Source organism: Poecile atricapillus, chromosome 1, assembly GCF_030490865.1.
Source record: "Poecile atricapillus isolate bPoeAtr1 chromosome 1, bPoeAtr1.hap1, whole genome shotgun sequence".
NCBI lineage: Eukaryota > Metazoa > Chordata > Aves > Passeriformes > Paridae > Poecile > Poecile atricapillus.
This window is the reverse complement of record NC_081249.1, coordinates 1,727,819-1,754,240: the sequence shown is the minus strand read 5'-3', so window position 1 is coordinate 1,754,240 and position 26,422 is coordinate 1,727,819. Positions and strand designations below refer to the sequence as shown.

The window sequence follows — 26,422 nt, the reverse complement described above, 5'->3', positions numbered from 1 at the left end:
GATGCAACCTGGCCCCGTGAAAGGTGTCCATGCCCACGGCAGGGAGTTGAGCAGGATGATTCCCCATGTCCTGTCCCACCCGAGCCTTTCGGTGACACAGGCAAGGGAGCCCCACACGGACAGGGTGACATGGGCAGGGTGTCCCACACAGACTGGGAGTCCCACGAGGGCAGGGAGCCCCACACGGACAGGGTGTCCCACACGATCCGAGTGTCCCACGCGTGCCGGGTGTCCCACACGGGCAGGGTGACACGGGCAGGGTGTCCCACATAAGCCGGGTGTCCCACACGGGCAGAGTGTCCCACACGATCCGGGTGTCCCACACGGGCAAGGTGACAAGGGCAGGGAGCCCCACACGGGCAGGGTGTCCCTCTCGGGCAGGGTGTCCCACACGGGCAGGGTGTCCCACACGGGCAGGGAGCCCCACACGGACAGGGTGTCCCACACGGGCAGGGAGCCCCACACGATCCGGGTGTCCCACACGGGCAGGGTGTCCCTCTCGGGCAGGGTGTCCCACACGGGCAGGATGTCCCACACGGGCAGGATGTCCCACACGGACTGGAAGTCCCACACGGCGGCACGGCCCGAGCCGTCCCCGCCGAGCTCAGCCCACACGCGGCGCGGCCGCGAGCCCCGGCCCTCCCCCGGCGCTCCATGCGCGGCCCCGGCGGGAGTGAGCGCGGCCGGGCGGGGGGAGCGAGGGGGCGGCGCAGTGGAAATTTCCACTCCCTGCAGCAGCGGCAGCGCCGGCGGCTGGGGCGGCTCGGCGGGGCCGGGGGCGGCGCCGGCCGCGGGGGCAGCGCGGGGAGGGCCCGGCCGTGCCCGCGCGGGGGTCCCGGCCCTCAGGCCGCGATGCGGGGCAGCCCCGGCCCGGCGGGGGCGGCGCTTGGCGCGGGCAGGGCCGGCCCGGTCGAGCGTGCGCAGCTCCTGCGCCCTTTAAGCCGCGCCGCCCCTGCCTGTACGGGCGTCTGAGCCGCGGGAGCCGCGCGGGAAGGAGCCGCCACAGCGCCGGGACGCGCCTTCCTCCTCTTCCTCCTCCTCCTGTCCCCCCTGCTCCTCCTCTCCGGCCTCGCCGCAGCCCCCTCCTCCCCACCCCGTGCCCCCGCTCCTCCCGCCACTGCCAGCTCTAAGATGCCCCGCTATGAACTGGCTTTGATCCTGAAAGCCATGCAGAGGGTGAGTGAGGGAGAGGAGACGGGAGGAAGGGAGGGAGGCAGGTGGGACTGGCAGCCCCTCCCCACCCTTGTCCCCGTGGTGCCGCCGCGGTGTCCCCTCGGTGCCCGCTGTCCCCGCCGCACCGCGTGGCTCGCCCGGCCCTGTCGCCCGCAGTGTCGCAGCGTGTCCCGGGCTCCGCTGGGCGCGCTCGGCGCTCCGGCCCCTCTCGCCCATCTCCCCTTCCCTGCCCGAGCCCTCGGAGACTTGGCTGAGTCGCTCCCCCCCCCCCCCCCCGAGCCGCAGTCCCCTCTCCCCCCTCCCCTCCGGTCCGCAGGTAAGCAGATCCCACGCTTTCCGAGCGCCAGAGATGCGGTTTTCCTTGCCCATCCCCTCCCTCCGTGCCTGGAGCAGGTGAAGCCGGCCCTTCCCATGTCCCCGCCAGCGCATCCCCCTCTCCCTCTGCAGCACCAGCGCTTTCCATCCCCCCTCCCCGCACCTGCGCTGGCATCCCCGGGCACCTCCTCGGCTCCGGGAAGCCTCGGGGCGAGGGAAAAGCGAGGATTAGCTCCCAGCCGCGGGGTGCCACCTTCCCCCCCAGTGTGCCAGGGAAGTGCCAAGGCTGGGGTTTTGGCCGCAGCAGTTGAGCGGGGCCGATAGGCTGGGCCGTATCGCCCCCGGGAAGGGGCGCTGGGGGTGGCAGCAGCCGTTGCCGCTGGTTTTTGGCAGCGCGGTGATAACAGAGCTCGGTTAAATGATGCTCTTCCCATTCGGCAGGAGCTGAGTCAATACGTGGGGGAAGGGGCGGGGGGGGGGGGGAATGGGGGATGTGTGTGCGTAAAAATAATAATAAAATAGAGCCATCTCCGTGTGGATGGGAGGTTTATTTGGTAAATAACAGCTGATACCGGCCCTTCTCTAGCACCTTCTATAGCCTTTGTTTATCTGCTACTTTCCAGCTTAATATGCAGTGCTGGTGTTGGAATGTAGCAGCACTTGCGCTGGGCTGGAGCCCTGTGATCCAGCCCGGCGTGGATACTCTGGGATTTACCCTTCATTCCCACCAGCACCATTCCTTTCCCACCGAGCGGCAGCAGCTCAGCAGCGTGGCCGTGGTTTTTTGGGAATTACGGGAGCACGTCTGGTGTGCCGCATGCACTAGTACATTTCCATTCATTTTACATGGACCATCCACATGTCGGGGCTGGCTTTTTTTTTTTTTTTTTTTTTTTTAATGTATCTTTCCCCGTGCTTTAGCTGCAGAAGCTGTAGTAGAGATATCTCACCTGGGTCCTCTAGTGGAGAAACACAGCAGCAGGGAGAAAGCCGGGTGACATTGCTGCACCAGCTCACCCGGGCAAAAATCCGCTGCTTTTCCACCTGCTTGTCGACATCTAATTTTTGTCCCGCTTTTTTTTTTGTCCCTTTCCACACCTCTCCCCATGGGTGGATGAGGCAGAGATGGTTTTTGTGGCCATGCTGTTGATGTGGGAGATGCTTTAAGCCGGGAGGGCACTCGGAATGCAGGGCAGGACAGCAAGCGTAGCAAATCTGCCATAATACTGAGGCAGGAATAAACTGACTTCTCTGAAAGGATGCCATGGAGTGCTCTCTGCTGGAAAGGCTCTCTGGTTTCTAGGATCTGACCACGGAGATGCAGGGATAAGCTTTTAGCTGTAAGATGCTTCTAATGAGCATCAGTGCACTCGGGATTTAACATCTGCAACCTTTGCCTCTTTGAAGTTGGACTCTCCAGCGTGTTCTTTCCACATGGATGTACCTTTAAGGGTTTTCTTTTTTAGCTCTGTGATTATGTCCAAACATTTCAGTTTGTGCTGGTGTTTTTAACCCATCCTTGTTGTAAGTCTAAAATTTAGAGTCTGTCTGTCGGTGCTGCTATTTTCGTGCTGTTTTCAGCACACCAGATCTGGGTGCTTTTTTTGTTTCCCAATATTTTGCTACTCCTGCCTTTCTTGTGCCATGAGAACACTTGGAAATATTTCCTTGAGTTGTTTTATGCTCCGTGGTGCTGCTGGATCTTGGCTGGGGGGTTGCTCTAATGACCCCCGTAAGCTGTGCATAATCCTGGCTGTAATACGGAATTAAATGAGGCAAAATATGGGGATAATGAGCCAGTCTGAAAGAGTGGAACGATTCCATAACTCCTGCCTGTAGGAGAATAAATGATATTGGTTTTCCACACCGGTGACAGCACCTGGGCAGGTGTTCCCTGTCCTGCCCTGTCAGTCCCTCTGTGGTGGCTGCGTGTCCTGGTGCTGTCTGAGCAAGTGCTGACTCTTCCTTTGGTGTCTGTCATGTCCTTCCTCACCTGTGGCAGCTCCCCTGTCCTCCAAAAACACAAAACCCTTTTCACTTGGCTTTCCTGTGCTTTAGGGCTTGTCCTGAACTTCTGGGAGCTCTCTGGCAGCTTGGTGCAAACCTCAGCCTGGAGACTTTGCTGCCTCTCTTCAGAGGCAAACTTGGTGCTTCTGTGGGGTTTTCCCCACCCACAACTTTCTTTTAATAGTTCCCTTGGCATTCTCAGGGATCCAGGCAGAATAAGTCCCCTGCAGTTGGTTTTGGTTACTTTAAGCCCTGTTGCTGCCTAGCCCTGCTCACGTCCAAGTCAGGGATCCTTTCCCGTTCTTTTCCTGCATGTGGCTTCTGTTTGGAGCCTGCTGGGAGGCTCCCAGGGCAGCACATCCCATCCATCCTGCCTGATGCTCTCCTCAGGCTTGGCAGGCTCCAGAGCCTCTTCAGCTTTCCTTTTTATTGCCTTGAAAATGCAACACCCAAGGGCTTTGGCAATGGTGGGGGCACGGGGGAGAACTTTCACTTTGCACTGGTTTCAATTTTCAGCCTTTGTCACTGGTTGTCTGCGTGTATTTTACACAAAAAGTCAGGATTTTATTCTGAAGTCAAAGCTGAGCAGCTCTTCTCTGTCCTGATTTGTGAGAGGTAATGGACTAAAACCACTGTGGTTTTATATACTAAAACACAGGATATTTTATATATTCTATATATATAGAGGGAGAGAGTTTTTCATCAGCAGAGCCCCCACTTATTGCCTCTTAGGAAAACAATAATCAAAGCTCTAAAAGCACCCCCAAAATCAATATTTCCCCCTGCTCTGTGGTGAATTTGGAGGGCGAGGGGTTTGTGTTGCAGCATGTGAGTTTATGGAGGAGACGCTTTGGGCACAGAAAGGCGTGAGCACATTGGGGTGAAATGATTCATTTTGCCCATTGTGTTGCTTTCCACACACTGCAGCATGGAAAGAACAGATGCTGAGGGGAGCTTGGTGGCAGATTTGTTATCAGCAGTGTCCAGGTGTTCACAAACCAAACGTTACCTGCCCACAGCAGCCCCAGGTGAGCCCTGCAGACACAGTGTCCATGGCCTCAATTCCCTGTTCATAACAAAAGTTTTGAAGGATTATTCCTGAATTTCTCCCATTCCTCTGAGTGGGGGGATTGTGGTAGAGCAGCACCTTCAGCAGGGGAGGGCAGTGAATCCCCAGGAATTCTTGATGGCTGGGAGAGCAAGGCTCTGAAACTCCCAAAACTCCCTGGGAAGGAAAGGGAAAGGGAAGGGAGGGAAGGGAAAGGAAGGAAGGGAGGGAAGGGAAAGGAAGGGAAGGGAAGGAAGGGAAGGGAAGGAAGGAGAAGGAAGGAGAAGGAAGGAGAAGGAAAAAAGGAAGGAAGGAGAAGGAAAAAAGGAAGGAAGGAGAAGGAAAAAAGGAAGGAAAAAGAAGGAAAAAAGGAAGGAAAAAGAAGGAAGGAAGGGCTGGAAATGGCTTCCTGCTGCTCTGAGACTGTTTGTGCAGAGTGACTGTGGGGATTGGGACACAGTGGGAATCCCACAGTCCTTGAGCTTGGAAAAGACCTCCAGGATGGAGTCCAGCCTTTGACTGATGCTCTCCTTGTCACCCAGAGCAGAGCACAGGGACACCTGTCCTCAACTGCACCCCTTTGTAACTGGCACTGAATGGGCACTTTGTAAATAACTCAGAATATTTCACTAAAAATGAGGACATTTATCAATATTTTATTAGCAGTGTGCTCATCTTCACCTGTGACAAAGTTCAAACACACAGTGTCATAATCTAAAACCTAATCACCTTTTTTTCAGCACATACCTGGACCAGGAAATCCACCCACTTCTGGAATCCCAGAGTGGTTTGGGTTGGACGTGATCTTAAAAATCACCTTGTTCCATATGGCAGGGACACCTTCCACTATCCCAGGTTGCTCCAAGCCCTGTCCAACCTGGCCTGGGACACCTCCAAATAATAATAATAATAATAATAATAATAATAATAATAATAATCCTGCAGTGAATGTGGGCTCTCATTTCTCCAGCCATGTTCTCACAACACAACTTGTCTTCAGCAGCTGTTTGTTGCTTTTGGAGTGGGTTGCCGTGTTTCCAAAATTCCCTACCTGCCGTGTGGAGATTGTTGGCTATTTCAGGAAAGCCAAAGTAAATGGGCAGTAGTGTTGCTTGACATCTTGGCTATTCCACTTAATTGCTGTGTAGGCAGCTGCAGCAATTGGCCTTTTGATGTCTCAGTTGCCAGGAAGGAGGAGGGGAGGACAAAGCATGAAGATCCCTTTTTCCCTTCCCCCCTTTCTTCCTTCCTTCCTTCCTTTTCCCCCCTTTCTTCCTTCCTTCCTTCCTTCCTTCCTTCCTTTTCCCCCCTTTCTTCCTTCCTTCCTTCCTTTTCCCCCCTTTCTTCCTTCCTTTTTCCCCCCTTTCTTCCTTCCTTTTTCCCCCCTTTCTTCCTTCCTTCCTTTTCCCCCCTTTCTTCCTTCCTTTTCCCCCCTTTCTTCCTTCCTTTTCCCCCCTTTCTTCCTTCCTTTTCCCCCCTTTCTTCCTTCCTTTTCCCCCCTTTCTTCCTTCCTTTTTCCCCCCTTTCTTCCTTCCTTTTTCCCCCCTTTCTTCCTTCCTTTTCCCCCCTTTCTTCCTTCCTTTTCCCCCCTTTCTTCCTTCCTTTTCCCCCCTTTCTTCCTTCCTTTTCCCCCCTTTCTTCCTTCCTTTTCCCCCCTTTCTTCCTTCCTTTTCCCCCCTTTCTTCCTTCCTTTTCCCCCCTTTCTTCCTTCCTTTTCCCCCCTTTCTTCCTTCCTTTTCCCCCCTTTCTTCCTTCCTTTTCCCCCCTTTCTTCCTTCCTTTTCCCCCCCCTTCCTTCCTTTTCCCCCCTTCCTGAGCAGGTTAAAATTACACCAAAGTTTTTTCCTCTGTTCCCACTGGCATTTTCAGTAGGCTGGAACAGACTCTTCAGCCTGGCAGGGAGAGATCCTGGAGTCAGGGGTGGTGCTGGGAAGGAGACCAAAGCCTTGGAACTAAAAGATGGGATCAGAAAACAGCAAGATCCAGCAGTGACTCTGCTGGAGGAGTCACCTCTTTGTTTTCTGCCTTGAGCATTCCATGAGATGGATTTTGGAGAGTTTGGTGCAGACAGCATTTGGGAACGATACCCTCTTGCCTGATATTTGACATTTTCAGTCTTGGAAGAGCCAGAATTTTTGCCAAGTGTGGGATATGTGCCTGTGTGTGAGGGGACACAGAGGATTATTCTTTTCTGCAGAATAGTTTAAGCCTAATTTCAGTTTCTTGCAGGCCCTGGTGGGATTTAATTGGGTTTGGCCAATCCCTCTTCAGGGGACAGCAGTGGGGGTTAACCCTCGAGTTAAAACTTCCCTGGGCTGCCCCTGGTTCCCCCTCAGCAGGGAGCTCTTTGCTCCTGCTCAGGTTTTGTTCCTGGTGTGTTCTGGCTGTGAACAGGGAGGTGTTGGTTATTCCAGCATGGAGCAGATCCTGTCCCTAAACTCATGGTAAGGAAGGCAGGAGAACCCTTTGTGCTGAACAGCGTTAATGGCTGCATTTTTGGGAAGCCCTGAAACGTGAGTGACTCCTGTAAAAGTTGGCCATTGTGACACTGAGGAGAAGCTGCTGCTTCAGCTCACGTGTGTTTGTGTTTCCCATTCCCTGATCTTCATCAATTCCATCCTTTGGAATGATGGAAGCTCCGGTTTTCTCTGTGTGTTCTTTCAGGAGCTGATTTCATCCAGTTCCCTTATCCCAGAACCGTAATTGGCCACACAAAAATTGCTTTGGGAGTTGTTGTTGATCAAGTAATTTATCTTCCCTTTTATTTTCCCCCTCTTTGCCCAGAGCAGCTGGGGCTGCCCCTGGATCCCTGGCAGTGCCCAAGGCCAGGCTGGACATTGGGACAGTGGGAGGTGTCCCTGCCATGGCTGGGGTGACACTGGATGGGCTTTAAGGTCTTTCCAACCCAAACCATTCCATGATTCTGTGATTTGTCAGGCTCCATCCATGGCAGGCTGGTCATTCCTGGAGCCACAGCCACCCACACCTCCCTGATTGGAAATCTGGGCTGAAGCAGGAGCTGTTTGTGTGGAAGCAGTTGCTTGGTAGAGCTTCGTGTCTCGCCTTCCATGTCCCTTACCAGGAACCTCTGGGCACCACGTTATTCCCTGGAAAAATTCCTGCCCTATGGAGCAGCAGGAATATCCCCAGTGTGCACTGAGGAGCTGATAAAAAGGTGAAAGCAGGGAAAAATAAAAACACAGAAATAGATGCAAAATAGAACTAATTATGGAGAAGTGGAACGGGAAAAGCTGGAAGTAAATGTGTGGAAAAGATGGGAAGGGCCTGTCCTGTGGAGCCCTGGTGCAAATATTAGTGCTAAAAATGAGATTCTACAGAAAATTCATCACCCCTGGTGGGGAGAAGGGCAGGAAGGAAGTGGATGGTGTAAAGGGAGGCTCATAAACCCAAGAAATAGGATTGAGGAACTGCAGAAGAACTGTTGTTCTGCTATTTTTTAATCCTGGTTTGTCCACCTGCAAGCCAGTCCTTGTGTTCAGTCCTGCAAATATCTAAGGAATAATAAAAAGCCAGGTCCATGCATGGATACAGGGAGGGAATTCAGTGGAGTTGGTGTTTTAGAAAAAGAAATCAATGTTCATTAGCTTTTAATACACATAGTCTGTATCAAGCTTTGTAAATGGCATTAATTGTTTTATAACCAACAGAATTTTATTGTACTCTGGTTTTGGTGTCTTGAAAAATCTCTGAGAAGGATGAGAAGTCTTGAAACAGCACCCAGCTGCCTGGGAAGCTTGGAGAGCCTCAAATTCCTGGATTATGTATGATTCTGAACTTCTGTCTCACCTATCAATAATCCTGAGGATTCTTTATATTCTTCCAAAGATTGTGGGCAGCCAGAAATGTGGTGGGAATTTAGGGAAGTCCTAAAGAAGCTTAATGAGTCTGTTTTTTGTTGACTTGGGTTTGTTTTGTTGTTTGGGGTTTTTTTGTTGTTGTTGTTCTTCCTAGAAATTTGAAGAAGAATTTCCTCCTGGTATCTTGCCCAGTTTCATGGGGACTGCCACTTCTCCTTTCTCATTTCCCAAGTAACTTCTGCACTCTCCCAGCCAAAATCCTCCTCAAATGGGATGAACCAGCACATTTTTTAGGCTGGGATTATCCAGTTCCTGCTGAGTGGTGATCACCACCAGCTGCATCACATCTTTGAACCTCCAGCTGAAGGAAAGGGCATCTTCAGTACAGATTTTGCAGCATTTTTGATATTTGTGTCTAAAAAGGTGATAACCTTGTCCAGGGAACTGAAGTGGTCCCAAATCCACTCCAGAAATCAAATTCTTGGCTGTTGAGGCTTGTTTGACCCATTCTGGTGCTGCTGCTCTGGTGACCGAGTATTTCATCTCCTTCATTCCTGCCATGGCAGGGAAATGTTTGTGCTGCTGGATTTTGGGTTGCCAAAAGAAGGGATTTGAGCCTTGGGCTTCAGTGTCCTTCTGCACCTTCCAGCACAGCGTGACCTGCTGAGGAAATCTTGCCTGGTGCTGTGTGATGCCAGAACCTTCTGGTTTTTGCCAGCCCCTTTGCATTTCCTTGAAAATGTCTGGCTGTTTGCCCTCTGGTGCCCTTGATTTTGCTGTTGACCATGTGGTTCCTGGGTTGTCTCTGCCCCTTTTGCTTTCAGTTCCTGTGGAAAAGAACAGTCCTGTGCAGGGGGGGACGTCACCTCTGTGTGGTTCCCTTGCTCAGGGCTGGGGTTTGTGGTGACAAACTGAGCGCAGGACAGCCCTGCTGGAGCTGCAGCTGAGGCAGGAAAGGTTCTGCTGATTTTCCCAGGGAAGAGAGGCCAAATTCTTTGGCAGTTTCTGCTCCCTTCACGAAATTCCAGAGCTTGGAAAAACCCTCCCAGCCCATGGAGTCCCAGCTGTGCCCGATGCCCACCTTGTCACCCAACCCAGAGCCCTGAGAGCCACGTCCAGCCCTTCCTTGGGGACTCCAAACTCCCTGGGCAGCCCCTTCCAGTTCCTTTCCATGAAGAAATTCCTCCAGTTAACATTTGTCACCCATGGAAACATAAGCCAATTCTTTGGGCTGACAAGGGGAAAAGGAAGTTATTAACTCATTATTTTCTTTAAATTGATAATTGATGGATTAATCTCCTGGGTATGAAGCTACATCATGTCTAGGTAGGCCTGGAGAAGAAAGAATTTCTTTCTGGTATCTGTATTTAACAGATAAAAAAGGGATTTTTGTCTCCTTCCCTCTGTCCCCAGCTTACCCCCATTGCCCTGTAGGTGTTTGGAGTTTTGGGAAGAACAGTGGAATCAAATCAGTTCCTTATTCCTGCTGGAGTGCCAGGGACTGGCTCTTGGCAAAGGGAACCAGCCAAGTGTGAATGTCACAGGCAGTGGCATGAAGTGGCTCGGGGAGGGTGATGCAGATTCTGAAACAAATCCATTTTTTCTTGCTTTGCAAGGCTGGAGCTTCTCTCGTGTCCCCTGACTGCTGGAGTGTCCTTCCTGTGCCTTCCCCCCTTCCTTCATTTGTGCCTTGGGAGGACACTGGAAAGGGTTATTTGCTTAGGATGAGGGGGGACAATGGTTTAAAAAACCCAGAAATGACCATTAAATGATGTCCTGCTCTACCAGTGTCAGTCCCAGTGCCCTTGAGCTCCAGTTGGCCTCGCATCACTCCAGTTTCTGCTCTGTAATTGTCCTCTGTCCATCCCGTTCCTGGCTGGCAAACGCAGTGAGTTCTCTGTGTCTCTTGCTCTGGGGTTATTTATTTCTCTCATGTCTCCCCCAGCAGTTGTGTAGAAAAGAATCCAGAAGAATTTATGCTGGAACAAGCTGCTTTTTTGTGCTGCTGCAGTAAAACGAAGACCAGAGCTGGAGTGATTCCTGACCAAAACAAAAGTTCCTTACGTGTTCATATCAACTCCTTTGAGTGAGTGACCTGATCTTTGCACCTCCAATTGGATTTTTTTGGTACTGATGGTTTATAGAGTTGGCTCCTGAGTTCTCCAGAGCAGCAGGAGGTTGATGTTGTGATGATGCAGATTTAGTCAGCTTGGCTCAGGTAACCTGCAAATGTGGCCCTTTCCTGCTGCAGCCTCTTGAGCTCAGCTCTGGCCCAGCATCCCCAGCAGCTCAAGTTATTTATTGGATGCTCCAGGTCAACTTCTGCCTTCCCTGTCTGTCCCAGGGGGGTTCCTGGCACGTTCCTCTGCCCCAGCTCCTGGTTTTCAGGGAAAAGCCTGGAACTGCTGCCCTGGATGCTGAGGGTTCTGTTGAGCAGCTGCCAAGGATAGCCCCTGCTTCCTCAAGGGCATGTGCTACATAATTTATGTATCATTTACTCCATGAAGAGCTTCAGTGCTCTTTTTTTGTGTTCTGGAATGCTGCAGTAAATGGAACAAAGCTTTTCCTTTTTTTTTTTTCCTTTTTATTCCTTTATTTTTTTCCTTTTTTTTTTCTTTTTTTTTTTCTTTTTTTTTTCCTTTTTTTTTTCCTTTTTTTTTTCCTTTTTTTTCCTTTTTTTTCCTTTTTTTTCCTTTTTTTTCCTTTTTTTTCCTTTTTTTTCCTTTTTTTTCCTTTTTTTTCCTTTTTTTTCCTTTTTTTTCCTTTTTTTTTCCTTTTTTTTTCCTTTTTTTTCCTTTTTTTTTCCTTTTTTTTGCCTTTTTTTGCCTTTTTTTTTGCCTTTTTTTTTTTGCCTTTTTTTTTTGCCTTTTTTTTTGCCTTTTTTTTTTGCCTTTTTTTTTTTGCCTTTTTTTTTTGCCTTTTTTTTTTTGCCTTTTTTTTTTTGCCTTTTTTTTTTTGCCTTTTTTTTTTTTGCCTTTTTTTTTTGCCTTTTTTTTTTGCCTTTTTTTTTGCCTTTTTTTTTGCCTTTTTTTTTTTGCCTTTTTTTTTGCCTTTTTTTTTTTTTGCCTTTTTTTTTTTGCCTTTTTTTTTTTTTTGCCTTTTTTTTTTTTTGCCTTTTTTTTTTTTTGCCTTTTTTTTTTTGCCTTTTCTTTTTCTTTTTTTCCCTAACAGATATTTTCCTGAGGCTGCCCTGTGTTTACTGTGGAGCAGTGGACAGGCAGGAACTCACTGGTGTGTCCATGGCCAGGAGTGTGAGGAGTCTGGGAAACACACTCAGGGCCTTTTAACATGGTGCAGATCCCACTCAAAGCATGAAACTTCTGCTCTTTATTCATTTTTCTGTGGCAGAATTAATATTTTCCATGATCCTGGCAATTTCTTCCACACAACAGAGCTGTGCAGTAGCTAAAGTGCATTTTTCTGACTTCAAATACTCCTGCTTGAAGGTGGAGAGGGAAAATGTTGTTTCCAAGAAATAATCTGAAAATACTCGGAAATCTGTGAGCAAAGCACTTAATTTGCTAACAGTGGGATAGGTGGGCATCTACATCCCTAAATTAACCCTTAAAACATCAGGATTGGTGAGGAGAAAAGGAAAGTCAGCTCAGAAATTTCCCATCTGCCGAAAAGCCGACGGAGCTGAGAGCAAACAGTGGCTCCAGAGCTGGAGCAGTTGGACTCTGGCATGTTTTAAACACCCATTTTATTAGAAAAGCACTGTGGAGAAAGTTTTCCTTTAGAACAATGGTACAAATTTCTCCTCAAAATCCCACCCTGGGTCTGTTTCACATTATGAAATCTCTCTTTAGGGACTTACTTGGGATTTTTTTTTTCCCCTTAAGGAACAGGCTGGGTATTGGAGAGACATATGAATTGTTTCACCAGAGCTGCAGCCTTTATTTCCAGACAAGAGGGAAGCACATTGTTTTGTGCCTTTGATATGATCCAGCCAGAAAACAGCCTCAGGGAAGAAAATTCCCGGTCCTTGGCAGCAGCACTGTCTTTCTGCCTTTGTTTTTTTTTTTTTTTCCCTCCCTCTGTCAGTGTCACAATGTTCACTGTTCTAATAACTCAGGATTAAACTCACATGGGGCATCTCAAAAGTCCTTTGTAAGACTTGAGGTCAGAACTTGCTGAAAGTTCAAGAGGGACGAGTCTCATTTTCCTAATGAAGAAAAGTTCCAGGGTTATTTTGGAATTAGGTCTAAGAAACTGGTACAAGAAGCTACTTGAGTGCTTCTTGTAATTTAGTGACAGTGCAGCAAATTTGTGGTGGCTGCTGAAAACTTTCCACCTTCCAGCTCAGGCAAACCGAGCCCTGCACAGAAACCCTCAGGTGTTGGTGACAAAAAGCAGGGTTCAGCTCTCTGAAATTTGGTATTTCAGGTGCGTGGTCTGGCTGTATCTTCCCTGTGGAAAACGCTCCAGGAGCTTCACATGTTGTTTATTTTGGTTGGAATCAGCCCTTTGGAGCTGAAGTGACTTAATTGAGGAATGTCACAATTTATATGAGGGCAGCTGCATCTAATACTGACAGACTTGTCAGGGAGTCTGGATCCTGGAATTCCAAAAGGTTTGGATTCCCAGGCACCTTAAAGCCCATCCAGTCCCACCCTCAGGGCAGGGACACCTTCCATTATCCCAGGTGGATCCAAGCCTCATCCAGCCTGGCCTTGGACATTCCCAGGGATCCGGGGGTAGCCACAGCTTCCCTGTTAATTCCCTGTTTATAGAAACACTCTGGATACTTCTGGTATCAAAATGAATTCATTTTAACAGATATTCTTGTAATTTTTCTGTATCGCTCTATAGGATATTTCTGTCAGGTCACTGAGGAATTTGCAGGGAAGATGGTGGGGGATGAACTCAAGTTAAATATTTCTTAGTAATGAGAAGAACAACAGAGCATTAAAAATATTAATTATTACCATTTCCTTACCTGGCTGTTCTTCTGGTTTTCTGTATAGCAGATTTTCTTTTTTGTCTTATCTCAGTAAAATCTCTTCTTCCCTTTCCCTTCAAATATATGTTTTGGTATAAGCATAATGTAGTTGAAAAATTAGCTGAATATAGCAAAAGACACAACACTATTAAAGTGTTGCTCCAAAGTGCTTAAAACTAAGAATAGTCCATTAAACTTGGCTCTGATTGCGTCATCTGATGTGAAGTGTTTATAATTTTGGGTTGGATTAAGCTATTAGACCATTTAACTACTCCTGTATTTGCGGGTGGGGAGAAATGTGAATTCTTCTATGGAAGAATTGAAAATACATCTGTGGTTTGAGGCTTCTGAGGAATGATAAATTTAGCCCAGTGCTGTAATCAGTCCGTTTTGTGCCATGTCTCCTTAGTCTCTCATTATTGGCTGTAATTCCAGCAGAAGGAATATCTCTATTCTCAAGTGGGTTTGTGGTGCTGGGGGGGAACCCTTATTATTTTTATTTTTATGTTTTATTTTTCTCTTGAAAAACAGCTGGACCATACAAATGACACAATGGTGGAGTTCTCCTTAAGGTTGAAGTTGTGGCTTGCTGGGAGCTATTTTTAAAATCTCTGAGGAGTTTTTTACCTCAGCACTATTGCTGCTTTCTACACAACGTGTGCATTTTCAACCTTAACTCTCCTGGAATTCGAAATGGTTTTATTGACCCTTTAAACAAACCCAGTATATGGCAGGGATGCAAACATGAAACCAACCAGATATTAGAATCTGCTATCAGGCTGTTTGTACTAATTATTAATTAATGGGGCAGTGGGAGCTTCAGCCTCGTGCCGGAGATTGAATTGGGAAGGGGTGCCTGGAGCTGATGCTTGTAGGACTTGTGAGATTTTATGGCCAGAAAAAAGACCCAGTGTTGGTTTTCTTGTGCCTTCACCAGTGGGTGGGAAAGAGGAGTGGAGTCAGACCCTGTTCCTCACCTTCTGTAATAATCTCATTATGGCTGCTAAAGGTTTTAGTCCATCTTTGGACTAAAGCTGCTCTTTGCTTTGGTCTTCCCTTCCCATGGCCATTAGGTGTAGGAAATGGGAGAATCCGGTGTCCTGCTCTCCCTAAACCCATTTGGAGTTTGGTTTGGGTTGGTAGAGGGTGGGCAGGGGCTGGGATGGAATTGCCAGAGCAGCTGGGGCTGCCCCTGGATCCCTGGCAGTGCCCAAGGCCAGGCTGGACATTGGGAGCTCCTGGGACAGTGGGAGGTGTCCCTGCCATGGCAGGGCTGGGAATGGGATGATCCTTAAAATCCCTTCCATCCCAAACCATTCCGTGATTCCCATTTTTATAACTAAATTACCTGCATCACTTCTCTTCCTAAAGTTTCATACTAAAAATATATTTCAATTCTCATTTTTTACATTTATAGGAAAACTGCATTATTTTGGAAAAATATCCCTGAATATATCCTACAAAATAAGCAGTGGGACAAGACCTCATTATAATATCGGGAGAATCATATCAGGGTGCCTAAATCCAGGGGAAAAAAAATAAGAGGGAAAATCCTGCTCAGTTTTATCCCACTTGTGAGCAATGCCACGGATCCCTGTGCAGATTTGAGGCAGTGAAAAGTGGTGGCACTTGCCAGTGGAAGAGCTGGAGTGGGACTCTGGGATTTTCCACACATTAGGAGAGGAAAAAATGGGAAAAAAGATCACTAAGGTGGGAAATTTGTTTTTCCAGTTTTGGGATGAGCTTGGAGCAGCCTGGGACAGTGGAAGATGTCCCTGCCCATGGCAGGGGTGGCACTGGAAGGGGTTTAAGGTCTCTCCATCACAAAGCATTCCGTGATTCTGTGGTACCTCCCAAGGCATAAACAGGAGATGGGAGCACATCCCAGATCCATGAGGGAGCCACCATGGAGCTCCTCAGTTCCCCTTCCTCTGCCACCAAGTCTTTATTGTCCCCTTCCCTCCACGTCCAGTGCTCCAGCCCTGCTTGCCAAAACGAGTTTTGTTTCCTGCCATGTTTGGGAGCTGTCAGGTGAGATTGGGAATTCGGGAAGAGGGCGACAGGGAAAGTTTTGCCTCCGTGCCTTCCACCTCTCCATGCTGGGATGGGAATGGATGCTGGGAAAGGCATTTCCTGCTATCCTTCCAGCTGTGACTGCTGCCAGAATCCACCCAGTGTTCCCTCCCGTGCCTCTGGTGCTCCCACAAAACCCCGGGTGTGGGTATGTGTTCTACTGGCTGTAAAGTGGGAAATCAGGCGGGGTTTTGCTTCTGCCACTTGCTGGAATGGGATGTTTTACCCCCTTGGATCATGTGGATGTGTATGGAGAGCTTTCCAAGTGAAAAATAACTCTGTGATTATCTGTACCCTAGACAGGAGCAAACTCACCTCAAAACCTGTGCAATAACCTTGATTCTCCAGCCGATTTGGAATGGGTGTTGTTTTTTGACTGCGCTGTGACCCCACTTTGATTTTTCTAGCAGCCAGCTGGTGCCTCAAGTGCATTCCTGTGGTGCCAGGATCTCCCAGGATTTGGGGGGATGCAGTGCAGGAAACGCTGAGCCAGGTTTGGGCTCCATAGCCATTGTTATTGGATTATTTTAATTTTATTTCCCCAAGATTGCTTGAAAGAGGAAGATCTGGTTAGTGGCTTGAGAAGGAGACTTTGTGAGACACTGGAGTAAAGAAAAAGAAAACGTGTTTTTGTTGTTTGCCATGTTCTGGGGAATTTGGGTCGCTCAATCCTCCCGAATCGCTGCGTCTCTGAAGGTACCTGTAACCATTGAAGTTGACTTGTAAAAGGCTTTTACTTAGCCCTACAAATATTGAATGATGTCTTTTATGGATTGCAGGAAATATAAAGGGGGAAAAATCTGTGGTGTTGAGTGATTTGTTTTACTACACTTCAAATTTTTTCTCATTACTTCATGAAATTCCTCTCTAATTCAATCTTTGTCTTTTGTCTTTGCTGCCTTGCAGGGTTGGTACAGTAGGCCTCACTAAACTTAGCTGCAACTAAGAATTTCTCCTACATCAACTGAGTTAAGGCTGATGCTCTTGTGGAATGTGGATTAAAAGTGCGTGCTAAGTTCCCAAATTTGAGAAGCGGAGAAAAGTAAATGTACCACTGCCACCAGCATCAGGACAGCAAACCAAGGGACAAAGAATTTGACCCGCTGTGTTGATTTTGGTTAAAACTGGTTTCACGTGGTGCTTAAGAGACGTTGGCTGGGGGGCGAGAAGTGGACGTCAGCGAAGGCTTTTTGGTTACAAAATGAGGGCTTCTTTGGAGCCAGCAGACATTGCCATTGTGGCCCTGTACTTCGTGCTTGTAATGTGCATAGGTTTCTTTGCCATGTGGAAAAACAATCGGAGCACCGTCAGTGGCTACTTTTTGGCAGGGCGTTCTATGACCTGGGTAGCTATCGGGGCCTCATTGTTTGTGAGCAATATTGGAAGTGAACATTTCATTGGGCTCGCAGGATCTGGAGCGGCGAGCGGATTCGCCGTAGGCGCGTGGGAGTTCAACGCCTTAATGCTTTTGCAGCTTTTGGGATGGGTCTTCGTGCCAGTCTACATCCGGTCGGGAGTGTACACCATGCCCGAATACTTGTCCAAGCGGTTCGGAGGGCATAGGATTCAAATCTATTTTGCAGCGTTGTCTCTAATTCTTTATATCTTCACCAAACTCTCGGTTGACTTGTATTCGGGGGCGCTTTTTATCCAAGAGTCCCTAGGGTGGAACCTGTACCTGTCGGTGATCCTGCTGATCGGAATGACGGCGCTGCTGACTGTGACCGGAGGGCTGGTGGCCGTCATCTACACGGACACCCTCCAAGCGCTGCTTATGATCGTCGGGGCCCTCACACTCATGATCATAAGCCTCATGGAGGTCGGTGGGTTTGAAGAAGTGAAAAGGAGGTACATGTTGGCGTCACCGAACATCACCTCCATCCTCCTGACCTACAACATCTCCAACGCCAACTCCTGCAACGTCAATCCAAAGCCCGACTCTCTCAAAATGCTGCGCGAGCCGACGGACGAAGACATTCCCTGGCCCGGGTTTCTGCTGGGACAGACCCCGGCCTCGGTGTGGTACTGGTGCGCTGACCAAGTCATAGTGCAGAGGGTTCTGGCCGCCAAAAACATCGCTCATGCCAAAGGCTCCACCCTCATGGCCGGCTTCTTGAAGCTGCTGCCCATGTTCATCATCGTGGTGCCGGGGATGATCTCCCGCATCCTGTTCGTGGATGACATCGCCTGCATCAACCCCGAGCACTGCTTCCAGGTGTGCGGGAGCAGGGCCGGCTGCTCCAACATCGCCTACCCGCGCCTGGTGATGAACCTGGTGCCCGTGGGGCTGCGCGGGCTCATGATGGCCGTGATGATCGCCGCCCTGATGAGCGACCTGGACTCCATCTTCAACAGCGCCAGCACCATCTTCACGCTCGACGTCTACAAGCTCATCCGGAAGAGCGCGACCTCCCGGGAGCTGATGATCGTGGGCAGGATCTTCGTGGCCTTCATGGTGGTGATCAGCATCGCCTGGGTGCCCATCATCGTGGAGATGCAGGGCGGGCAGATGTACCTGTACATCCAGGAGGTGGCGGATTACCTGACCCCGCCGGTGGCCGCCCTGTTCCTCATGGCCATCTTCTGGAAGCGTTGCAACGAGCAGGGGGCTTTCTACGGCGGCATGGCCGGGTTTGTCCTGGGCGCCATCCGGCTGGTCCTGGCCTTCTTCTACCGCGCTCCCGAGTGCGACCAGCCGGACACCAGGCCCGGCTTCATCAAGAACATCCATTACATGTACGTGGCCACGGCCCTGTTCTGGATCACCGGGGCCGTGACGGTCGTGGTGAGCCTGCTCACGCCGCCGCCCACCAAGGAGCAGGTCCGGACCACCACCTTCTGGGCCCTGAGGAAGCGCGGCGCGCCGGAGAGCGCCGGCAAGGGGGAGCTGTACCAGGCGCAGGAGAAAAGCATCCTCAAGTGCAACGAGAACGCCAACCACATCATTCCCAACGGGAAGTCAGAGGAGAACATTAAAAACGTGAAGCCGGAGGACATCAACCTCCTGGTGACGTGCAGGGATGACAGCAACCCGGTGATCTCGGTGAGCCACTCCGAGGTGGAGACGCCCGTGGATTGTTATTCCAACGGACAGGCGGCCCTGATGGGGGAGAAAAAGCATGAGGAAGAGGAGGGGACTGACGACAGGGAGAGACATTTGAAATTCATAGATTGGTTCTGTGGCTTTAAAAGTAAAAACGTAAACAAGAGAGTGGTTCGGGAGGTTGAGGAAGAGACTGTTTGTTTACAAATGCTGGAAGAGACTCCAAAAGTTAAACTATTACTAAATACCGGACTGGTCTGTGTCTGTTCGCTTGGAATCTTCATGTTTGTCTACTTCTCTTTGTGAGTGAATAGTGAACTTTTAAGGGTATGGCTTAAACATACAGAAGTTGATACAGGTCTCTGGAGGTTTTTTGGTTTTTCTTTTCTTTTCAAACAACATAACCACAACCCAGGCATTGTTTACGCTATAATTGTAAGATCGACTCAGCTTTAGCCTATTTCGAGACCATTTGAAATGTGTTGTCCTCCCTCTGCTGAAAGCAGAACCTGTCCTGTGGTGGCTTTTTCTTTATTCCCTTTTGCGTTGTTTTGGGGTTTTTTTTGGTTGTTTTTTTTTTTGTTGTTTCCATTTGCAGCACTAGCCTTTTGTTTTTCTGTGTATAAATATACCAAAGGCAGGCAGGTGGCTGTGTTTGAAGTCAGGCAGTTACAGCTCAGTCAGCATTAAGTGAAGATAACAGGTAATCAGTTACCAGCGTGTAAAATCTGAGTGATTAAAGCTGTGTCAAAAGATTTGTAAATGCAGAGCTGTGATGCACATTTATAAAATAACTGTATTACCTTGGCCAACTTAGCACTTTTTAATTGCACTCACTGCTTTCTATCTTTTTTTTCTTTTTTTTTTCTTTAGTTTTCTCATTTTTCTTCTGGCAAGAACGGGAAACTGTTTTGTCTCATTTTATAGCACTTAAAACATGATAGCTCTTACAGCTTCCTGCTTTCCTTTTTGGTTTTTTTTATTCTTTGTAAGGAAGTTTTTGTCTTTTGATTTTTTTATCCACTGTAAATTCCATTACTGAAAAGCTTCTGTATTTAAAAAAGAGAGAAAAAAACTAAACAAAAACAAGCCTGGAGATGACAAACTGTCAATGGAGGAGGAGAAAAAAGAAATATTCTTTCTGTGGAGTTTGTAATATATTGAAATAGAAAGACCCCAGAATTTTTAGGGTGGGTTTGGGATGTCCCTGGGCAGCAGTTGCAGGGCTTTACCACCTCCAGGGAAAGAAATTTTTCCTCAGGTTTGAGTGGAATTTCTTGAGTTTCAGTAAATGGCCGAAATGATTCATTCAGCTCTCCAGCCTCTGAACCTTTAGGACATCATTAGGATTAGTTTCTTTTTTAGGGAAAACTCTGTACGTAGGTTCTACCACATGGGAAAAAGAGAAACATGAGGCTTTGTGTGAAAAACTGTTTTTCACCCTGCAGAATGGTTTTCTGTGTCTGAGAGGAATCCCAGATGCTGCGGGGGGAGAATGGCTGAGAAGGCAAGGAAGGGGAGATGGGGGAGAGAGGTGAAAGTGCTCCTTGTTTTCCAGAGTCCTTTTGCCCCACGTCTTCTCCCACTTCTCCTTTCACCGTCTCAAACTTTCTTCTTGTTTTTTGAGGAATCCCACAATTCCTGAGCTTGGAAAAGCCCTCCCTGGTCACTGAGTTCCAGCTGTTCCCAATCCCAACCTCTTCACCCAGCCCAGAGCCCCACATTCCTTGGACACCTCCAGGGCTGGGCACTTCACCCCCTCCCTGGGCAGCCCCTTCCCATGAGTGACCTTTGTGTGAAGAAATTCCCTCATTCCCTCACTCCCTCCCTCCTCAGAACGATCCCGAGGGATTCGGTGTCGGGAGAACGCGCGCAGCCAAAATCTGTGTCGGCAATTGAGGTCTGTCCTGTCCTCGGGATTTTTCCAAAAACCTGAATTCTTTCCAGGCAGTCACAGCTATTTGTAGGTCTCCAGATCCAGAGGATCTTTCCTGCTGAAGGATGAGTGGCCAGGCAGGGATGAGCAGTTCCCAGGTGTGGAGGGTGTGTGTGCAGCAGGTTGGAGCTCTCATCCCTCCCCAAGCCAAGCTGGATCCTGGTTTTAGGAGTGCTGAACTCCTTCCCTCTCCAGTGCAGAGTGTTCATATCCAGGCTTTCCAAGGAAATAATTCCTCCAGTTTTCTTTGCTCCTGAGCTCATTCAGGAGAGCACAAAGTGGCTGGGCCAAAATGGGGCTGAGGGACCATTGTGAGCGTTCACCTAAACCAGTTCAGGGGTCCAGCACCATTTCCTTGGCACACAAACAAGAACCAATTCCTGTGGGGGAAACCGTGTTGTAGAGATGAAATTTGGGTCAATCCTGCCTTTGACTGCTGGAGAAATTTTGCTTTTCCGATGGTGCCATCCTCATGGCTTTTGGTAGATAATTTACAACACATATTTTCAGATAAAAGGATTCACTTCTATTTTTGGGCTGGTTTTGTTTGCTTTGGTGGTGTTTTTGTATCGATTAAATCTCATTCATTCCAAAACTTTGAGCAGAGGCTGAGCTGCTGCACTTTTCTCCACTTGGTTTAGTTGTTGCTGCTGGGAAGTAGAACTACTCCAAAGTGGAAAACTTTGAGTGTTGTTGCAATATTTGTAGAGAGGAGTCACCATACGTGGTGTTGATGTTGCTACCAGTGGGAAAAGACACATTTTCTTATGATTTGTGTAGCCACGGCTTGCTTTGGGAAAACATTTCAAATCCTGTTTAAGGGTGAAATCCTGGTGTGTGAAATTAATGGCATCTCAAGTCGCTTCATTAGTGGGCTGAGCTGTGAAGGATGGTTTGATGTAAAATGTAGGGAATGATTTCCATCCAGGATAAGATCATTTAGGGCAACGTTTGATCACAGTGGGATGAAGAACAACTTGAGGAGGGTACAGATAATTCTGAGTCCAACAATATCCTCTTGACAAGGCCGGGATGCGGCTCAAACTCCCGATTTGGCGCAGGGAAGGAGACTCGTGTCCCTTTGGAATTCGGAGCAGCGGCTGGCACTGGGATTTTCCAGGCTGCTCCTCCTTGCCCTCCATGTCCAGCGCTTTGCCACCACCTGGGAATCCAGGTTAGCTCAGGGACCCCTTGGCTCGGCCCCATCGCCCCCTGTGCTGTTCCCCAGGGTGCCTTACGCGGGCGGGCACGGCCGGAGGAGGCGCTTCCAGCGGCTTCTCCCTGCTCCTTCCATCCCTCTGCCCCTTCCCCGAGTCATCTGCTCCTCAAAGAGGACTCTTGGAATAGTTCACAGGCAGAATCCCAATGTCCTGCTGGGTCAGACCCATGGGGAAATCATCCTGGGCTGTGGGAGGGAGTCCAGTCCATCAGGAACGCACCGCGGCGCTCCGTCTCCCCGTTCATTTACTCTCCCTTGTGCTACACTAACGAGCTGCCACATTAATCACACTGCTAATTAACAGGCAGGGTCATCATGAATTATTAATTTGCCTCCCCACCCCATCTTTGCACCTGGTTTTGTGAAGCTTTTAAGGAAATTTCTTTCTCCAGCGCTTTTTCTCTTCAGGTGTTTCGCGCGCTCCACTCCAGCCTCGTTGTCGAGGTGCTGGAAGTTGCTGACGTTCTTTGCTGCATAAAACCACTTAATAAAAGGCCTTTATAAAAAAATAAAGATATTTCTGAGGTTCCAAGCGAGAAGGACTTTGTGTAAAGAGAAGGGATTTTTTTTTATAGCGTAAACAAGCCTTTGCTGAGGGGGGAAATTGATGATTTTTGGGGTTAAACACCCGTTTTTTGGTGCAGCAGAACCACAGAGTGTTTCCCACCATGGACAGTCAGTTCCATGAATTTTGTTGCCTGGTCTTTTCCCCTGGGTGGGGCTGGCTGTGCTTCTGTCTAGCAGCAATGGGTTTATTTATTATCACCTTGAGCTTTTAGGGTGACAAGTCTTGGAAAACTGAGTTTGGAATGACAGCTTTTTTTTTTTTTTTCTTCTTCTTCTTATTTCCCTTAACTTATTTTTTAAGGTAAGATATTTGAGTTTTGCTCCTGGAAATGGTAGAAGCCTTTTATTTAAAAAAGAAGAAAAAAAAAAAAGAAATTAAAAAAAAAAAATAGAGGCTTTTTGAAAGTTTAAGAGTACACTTTGGAAGACTGTTTTTATTTAAGTTTTTTTAAATGGCTGATTTGATGCTATTCTCTGCCAAAGTTTAGAGGGTTCTTTTTTGTTGTTGTTGTTTAATTTTTATTTTTAATTTTTTTTTTCCTGATTAGCTTTTAGGGAAAGGAAACAGTGCGAGATTGTAAGAAATAAAAAAATGGCCTTCAGTATATTCCTTATATTGTGTATTTTTTACTTCTCCACTTGTGTGTTCCCTGATCCCAGAAGGGCCAGGATGAGACTTCTGATGAGAGTCATGAGCCCTGTAATCGAGGAGAGAAAAGGATTTATTTCCATGAGGTTACAGTGGAGGGGGCAGAGCCACCCAGGGAGCTCTGCCAGCACTTAAGAGATGCTTACAACTTTAAAACAGCTTTATTTTTTTTATATATCTATTTTTTTAAATCCTGAGATAGAGGAGGTGTTGGGAATTGCTCCCTTTCAGAGAACAGGAGACATGGAAGAAGCTGGAGTTGCCAAGCTCCAGCTTTCTCAAGGAAATCTTTGGATTTAGCATGTACAGAGAAGCAAAATTACTCATCTGTTAATTTGGTATTCTGTATGTTCTGTGCCCTTAAATGTAATTGTTTTGAAAATAAAACTAACCTTGTTATGTGATGTTAAAAGCAGACTTCTGTGCAATGTTTTAATTTTTTTTTGTTGTTGTTTTTTTAAAGAAAATGTTTGTATATAATTAAATGGTTTAATGTGCTTTAATTGGCCTAAGGTAAAGAGTAGTCCTAGAATGTAAAACATATATAATTAGAATTTCTGATTTCACTGTGAGATCTCTGAACTCTTGTTTTATTTTTTGGTTTTGTTTTTTTTAAAAAATTTTATTTTGCAAAGTAGTTTTGTTTTGTTTACAAAACACTTTCTCTTTGATTCCTTTTCCTGGTGTTGGTTTCAAGGCATTTGCTTCACTTCTGTTCCAATCTTGAACTCATGGTATCGTGACATCTGGTGACACTTGGCATTCTCAGTTCCACTGTGTAAAGTCAGACACTTTGAGCAAAACTGGCGGCGAAATGACAATTCTGTGTCTAGGAATTCACGCTTTTAAAATGAGGTGGTTATAAAAATAGTTGCTGTGCAAAATGTTAGTAGTCTTCTTCAAGAAGAAAGCAAAATTTTCTAATCTCACTCGAGCAGTCTCTTCATTCATCATCTTCTTTTTTAAAGCACAGTGTCAAAGTGATGCTGCTTTACCTTGTATCTCTGAGAAAAAGAAAAAAAATAATGTTTTTTTAGATATCTGTGAAGTATTTTTGGGTTTTGTTGCTGTTGTATTTTTCTGCAGATTTTATATAAAATACCAGTTAATGAACTGCCTTTTTTCTGTTGGTTTTTTTTTTAAACTCTCTAAAATACATTTCAGACCAAAACCAAATGATATCATATAGCATTTGAAACCTGCCTTTTTCCTTGTCCCTTGGTTGTTTTTTTGGAAATAAGCCAAATGGGCATGTAGATAAGATCACTATAATGGATCCAGGTCTCTTTTGGTAAAGTGTTATTTAAAGGTCTGTTAAGATCTTATATGACAATATGCTGAAAACAAAAAAAAACCACAAAAAAAACCTTTACTGTAGTAGGAATATAGATTTAGAAGTGTTAATGAGATTAATACAGCTTAATTATATTGTAAGTTGCTACTGTCCTTAATGACAAGCTTTTTTGTCATAGAAACGATGTATGATAAATTAATTTTGGTCTAGTGTATAGAATTATCATATTGCTATCAATCTTTGAAGTAAATCTGATGCAAAATTTTCATAGTTAGCATTGCTGGCCCTGTGTATACTGTTCTTTGTATACTGTATGCATATTATTTTGCCTCCTGCATTAGTCTTCAAACTAAAACTCTTATTAGAGAGTATTTGGATAATTTCAGACTGTGTTTCTTGCAGTTTACATTCCTTTACCATGGCATTTTGTCCTGTCTCAAAGTATTGTATGGAAATGTTTCAAACTTCTGTACAAAGTTTCAATAAAAATAGAGAAAGAAAAAAAAACCAAACAAAACACAACAAAACAAAACAAAAAAAACCACCCAAAACAGAGATTTGTGGAGCTGTTTTGGAATATTTTACTTTCAGTAAGCCCTGGGTCCCTGTAGATAAAGATGATTCCAGCTTTTCCTGGTTATTCCAAAGGCAAACTGGGTTCTTTGAAACTGCAAGGAGAACTTGAGGGTGGCAGATCCTGAGTTTGGGCCACTGGTTTTGGGAGGTGGGACTGGGGTGGACTGGGCACTTGGCAAGAGTGAATCCCTTCCTTTAGCTGAGGAATCTGCTTGGATATTGTGCAAAATTCCTTTTTTTTTATTGTTTTATCTTTAATTATCCTGTTCAGCTGCTGCTTCAGCAGTTCTTGAGTGGGACCAGCACCTTCTTACTGATTCTGGAGTTAAAACATCAGCACATTCTGTGAGCAGAGCCCTGAATCTCCCAATTCCTTCCCTCATCCCTGTGCCCCCCATGAGGATGTGATGAACTTGGGAATCGTGGTGGGAATTATGAATTCCATGTCCAGTGTTGCTGGTTCAGCAAGGCCTGGTGTTAAATTGGGGATTCATGCTCCTTTGGATGTTGGCAAAAACTGTGGCAAGGCTGTTAAACCCACGATTCCAGCTGCAGAGAAAATGAATTTACCCAGATCTTTCATTTATTCTCTTGCTGCTGTGTTATAAAAGAAAAATGGAAATTTTGCTGTTTGTTTGTTTCAAGGGGCTGATAAGAAACATTTTACAAGAGGAAACTTTGGATTTGGGATAAAAATAAGCATTTTCCTGCCTTACAAACCTGGTTTGGATTGGTGATTTCCAACAGGGAGCGTTTTCATGAGTTAACTATTAATTAACTGGTTCTGTAATTAGTTTATTAGGTGTTTACTCAGCGAGCAGCTTTCCAGGTCAGTGATTCTCAAAGAGGTTCAAGCAGTCTCTTTGTCACCAGCTGGTTCTGTTTGTGTTGGCCGAGCCTCACTCCCCAATTTCCTGCTCTTGGGGATTTCAGGTTCCTCTGGGTGTGGGGGCCTGGCCCAGGTGGGATCTGGGCAGGATTCACATGGAAAAATCCCATGGAGATGGTGGCAATGAGTCCTTTTTCCTGCAGGGAATTCCTGGGATGTGGCTGCCCCACTTTCCCTGTGGATGTTCTGGTGCTGGGAAAGGGAACGAGCCCGGAGGTTTCACCTCTGGAGCTTTTCATTTCAATCAGGTTCTACGCAGGGATTTGCTCTTTGGGTGTTTTGGGCTTTGTTTTTGATGTGTTGGTGGAGTGATAGAAGATAATTCAGTTTATGGTGTTTATAACCCTTCATCAGCAGTGATTTTTAATATTTACCTGACCCCTGTTTATGAGGTAGCTTCGTGTATCCCAGGACGTACCTGGCAGAATTGGAGCAAGGAATTGGCAAAGTCCCTCTTCACCTGGTGAAAACATTGTGACTTCCACCTTAAACCTTCTGCTCCACAGCCAAGGATGCTTGTGTTCTACAAAAGTGGGAGGATTTAAAAATTACAGTTGTGCTCCTCAAAATGTGCTTGTGGAAGGTTTTTTACTCACAGTCTTTGTCCTGACTCGCTGTTGGGCAGCAGTGAGGAAGTGCAGGATGGGCGGATGAGCTGCGTGTCCAGAGCCAGATCTGATCGATGAAAATTCCTCTCATAGAAGGGAGAGATGGCTTAGACCAGTCTGGGTGGGGCAAGAGGCTGGGTGAGGAATTGTGTGTCCAGCAGGAGCAGGGCAGGGATTGTCCCTCTGTGCTGGCTCTGAGAGGCCCCTCCAGGGCTGGCTCCAGTTGTGGCTGGTGCAGGAGAGCCCTGGAGGGGCTGGAGCGTGTC

At 47.2% G+C, this 26,422-nt stretch overlaps 2 protein-coding genes across 2 annotated transcripts in view; both read left to right on the top strand.

The window, feature by feature from the left end:
- Nucleotides 1–1,042: 1,042 nt before the first annotated feature.
- MRPS6 (mitochondrial ribosomal protein S6) overlaps nucleotides 1,043–26,422 on the top strand; it is a 44,961-nt gene continuing 19,581 nt past the window's right edge. Inside the window, exon 1 of the mRNA XM_058843482.1 lies at nucleotides 1,043–1,176. Within this exon, the coding sequence (XP_058699465.1) occupies nucleotides 1,132–1,176 (45 nt within the window). The 5' untranslated portion in view covers nucleotides 1,043–1,131. The remainder of the gene's footprint in view (nucleotides 1,177–26,422) is intronic.
- Nucleotides 1,062–24,590, top strand: SLC5A3 (solute carrier family 5 member 3). Its single transcript, XM_058843179.1, has 2 exons — nucleotides 1,062–1,176; nucleotides 16,282–24,590. The coding sequence occupies exon 2, from the start codon at nucleotides 16,577–16,579 to the stop codon at nucleotides 18,722–18,724; it is 2,148 nt and encodes a 715-aa protein (XP_058699162.1). The 5' UTR covers nucleotides 1,062–1,176; nucleotides 16,282–16,576; the 3' UTR covers nucleotides 18,725–24,590.

Bases quoted from the DNA above. Each gene is read 5' to 3' on its own strand.
- SLC5A3 (XM_058843179.1), top strand. From the start codon at position 16,577: ATGAGGGCTTCTTTGGAGCCAGCAGACATTGCCATTGTGGCCCTGTAC.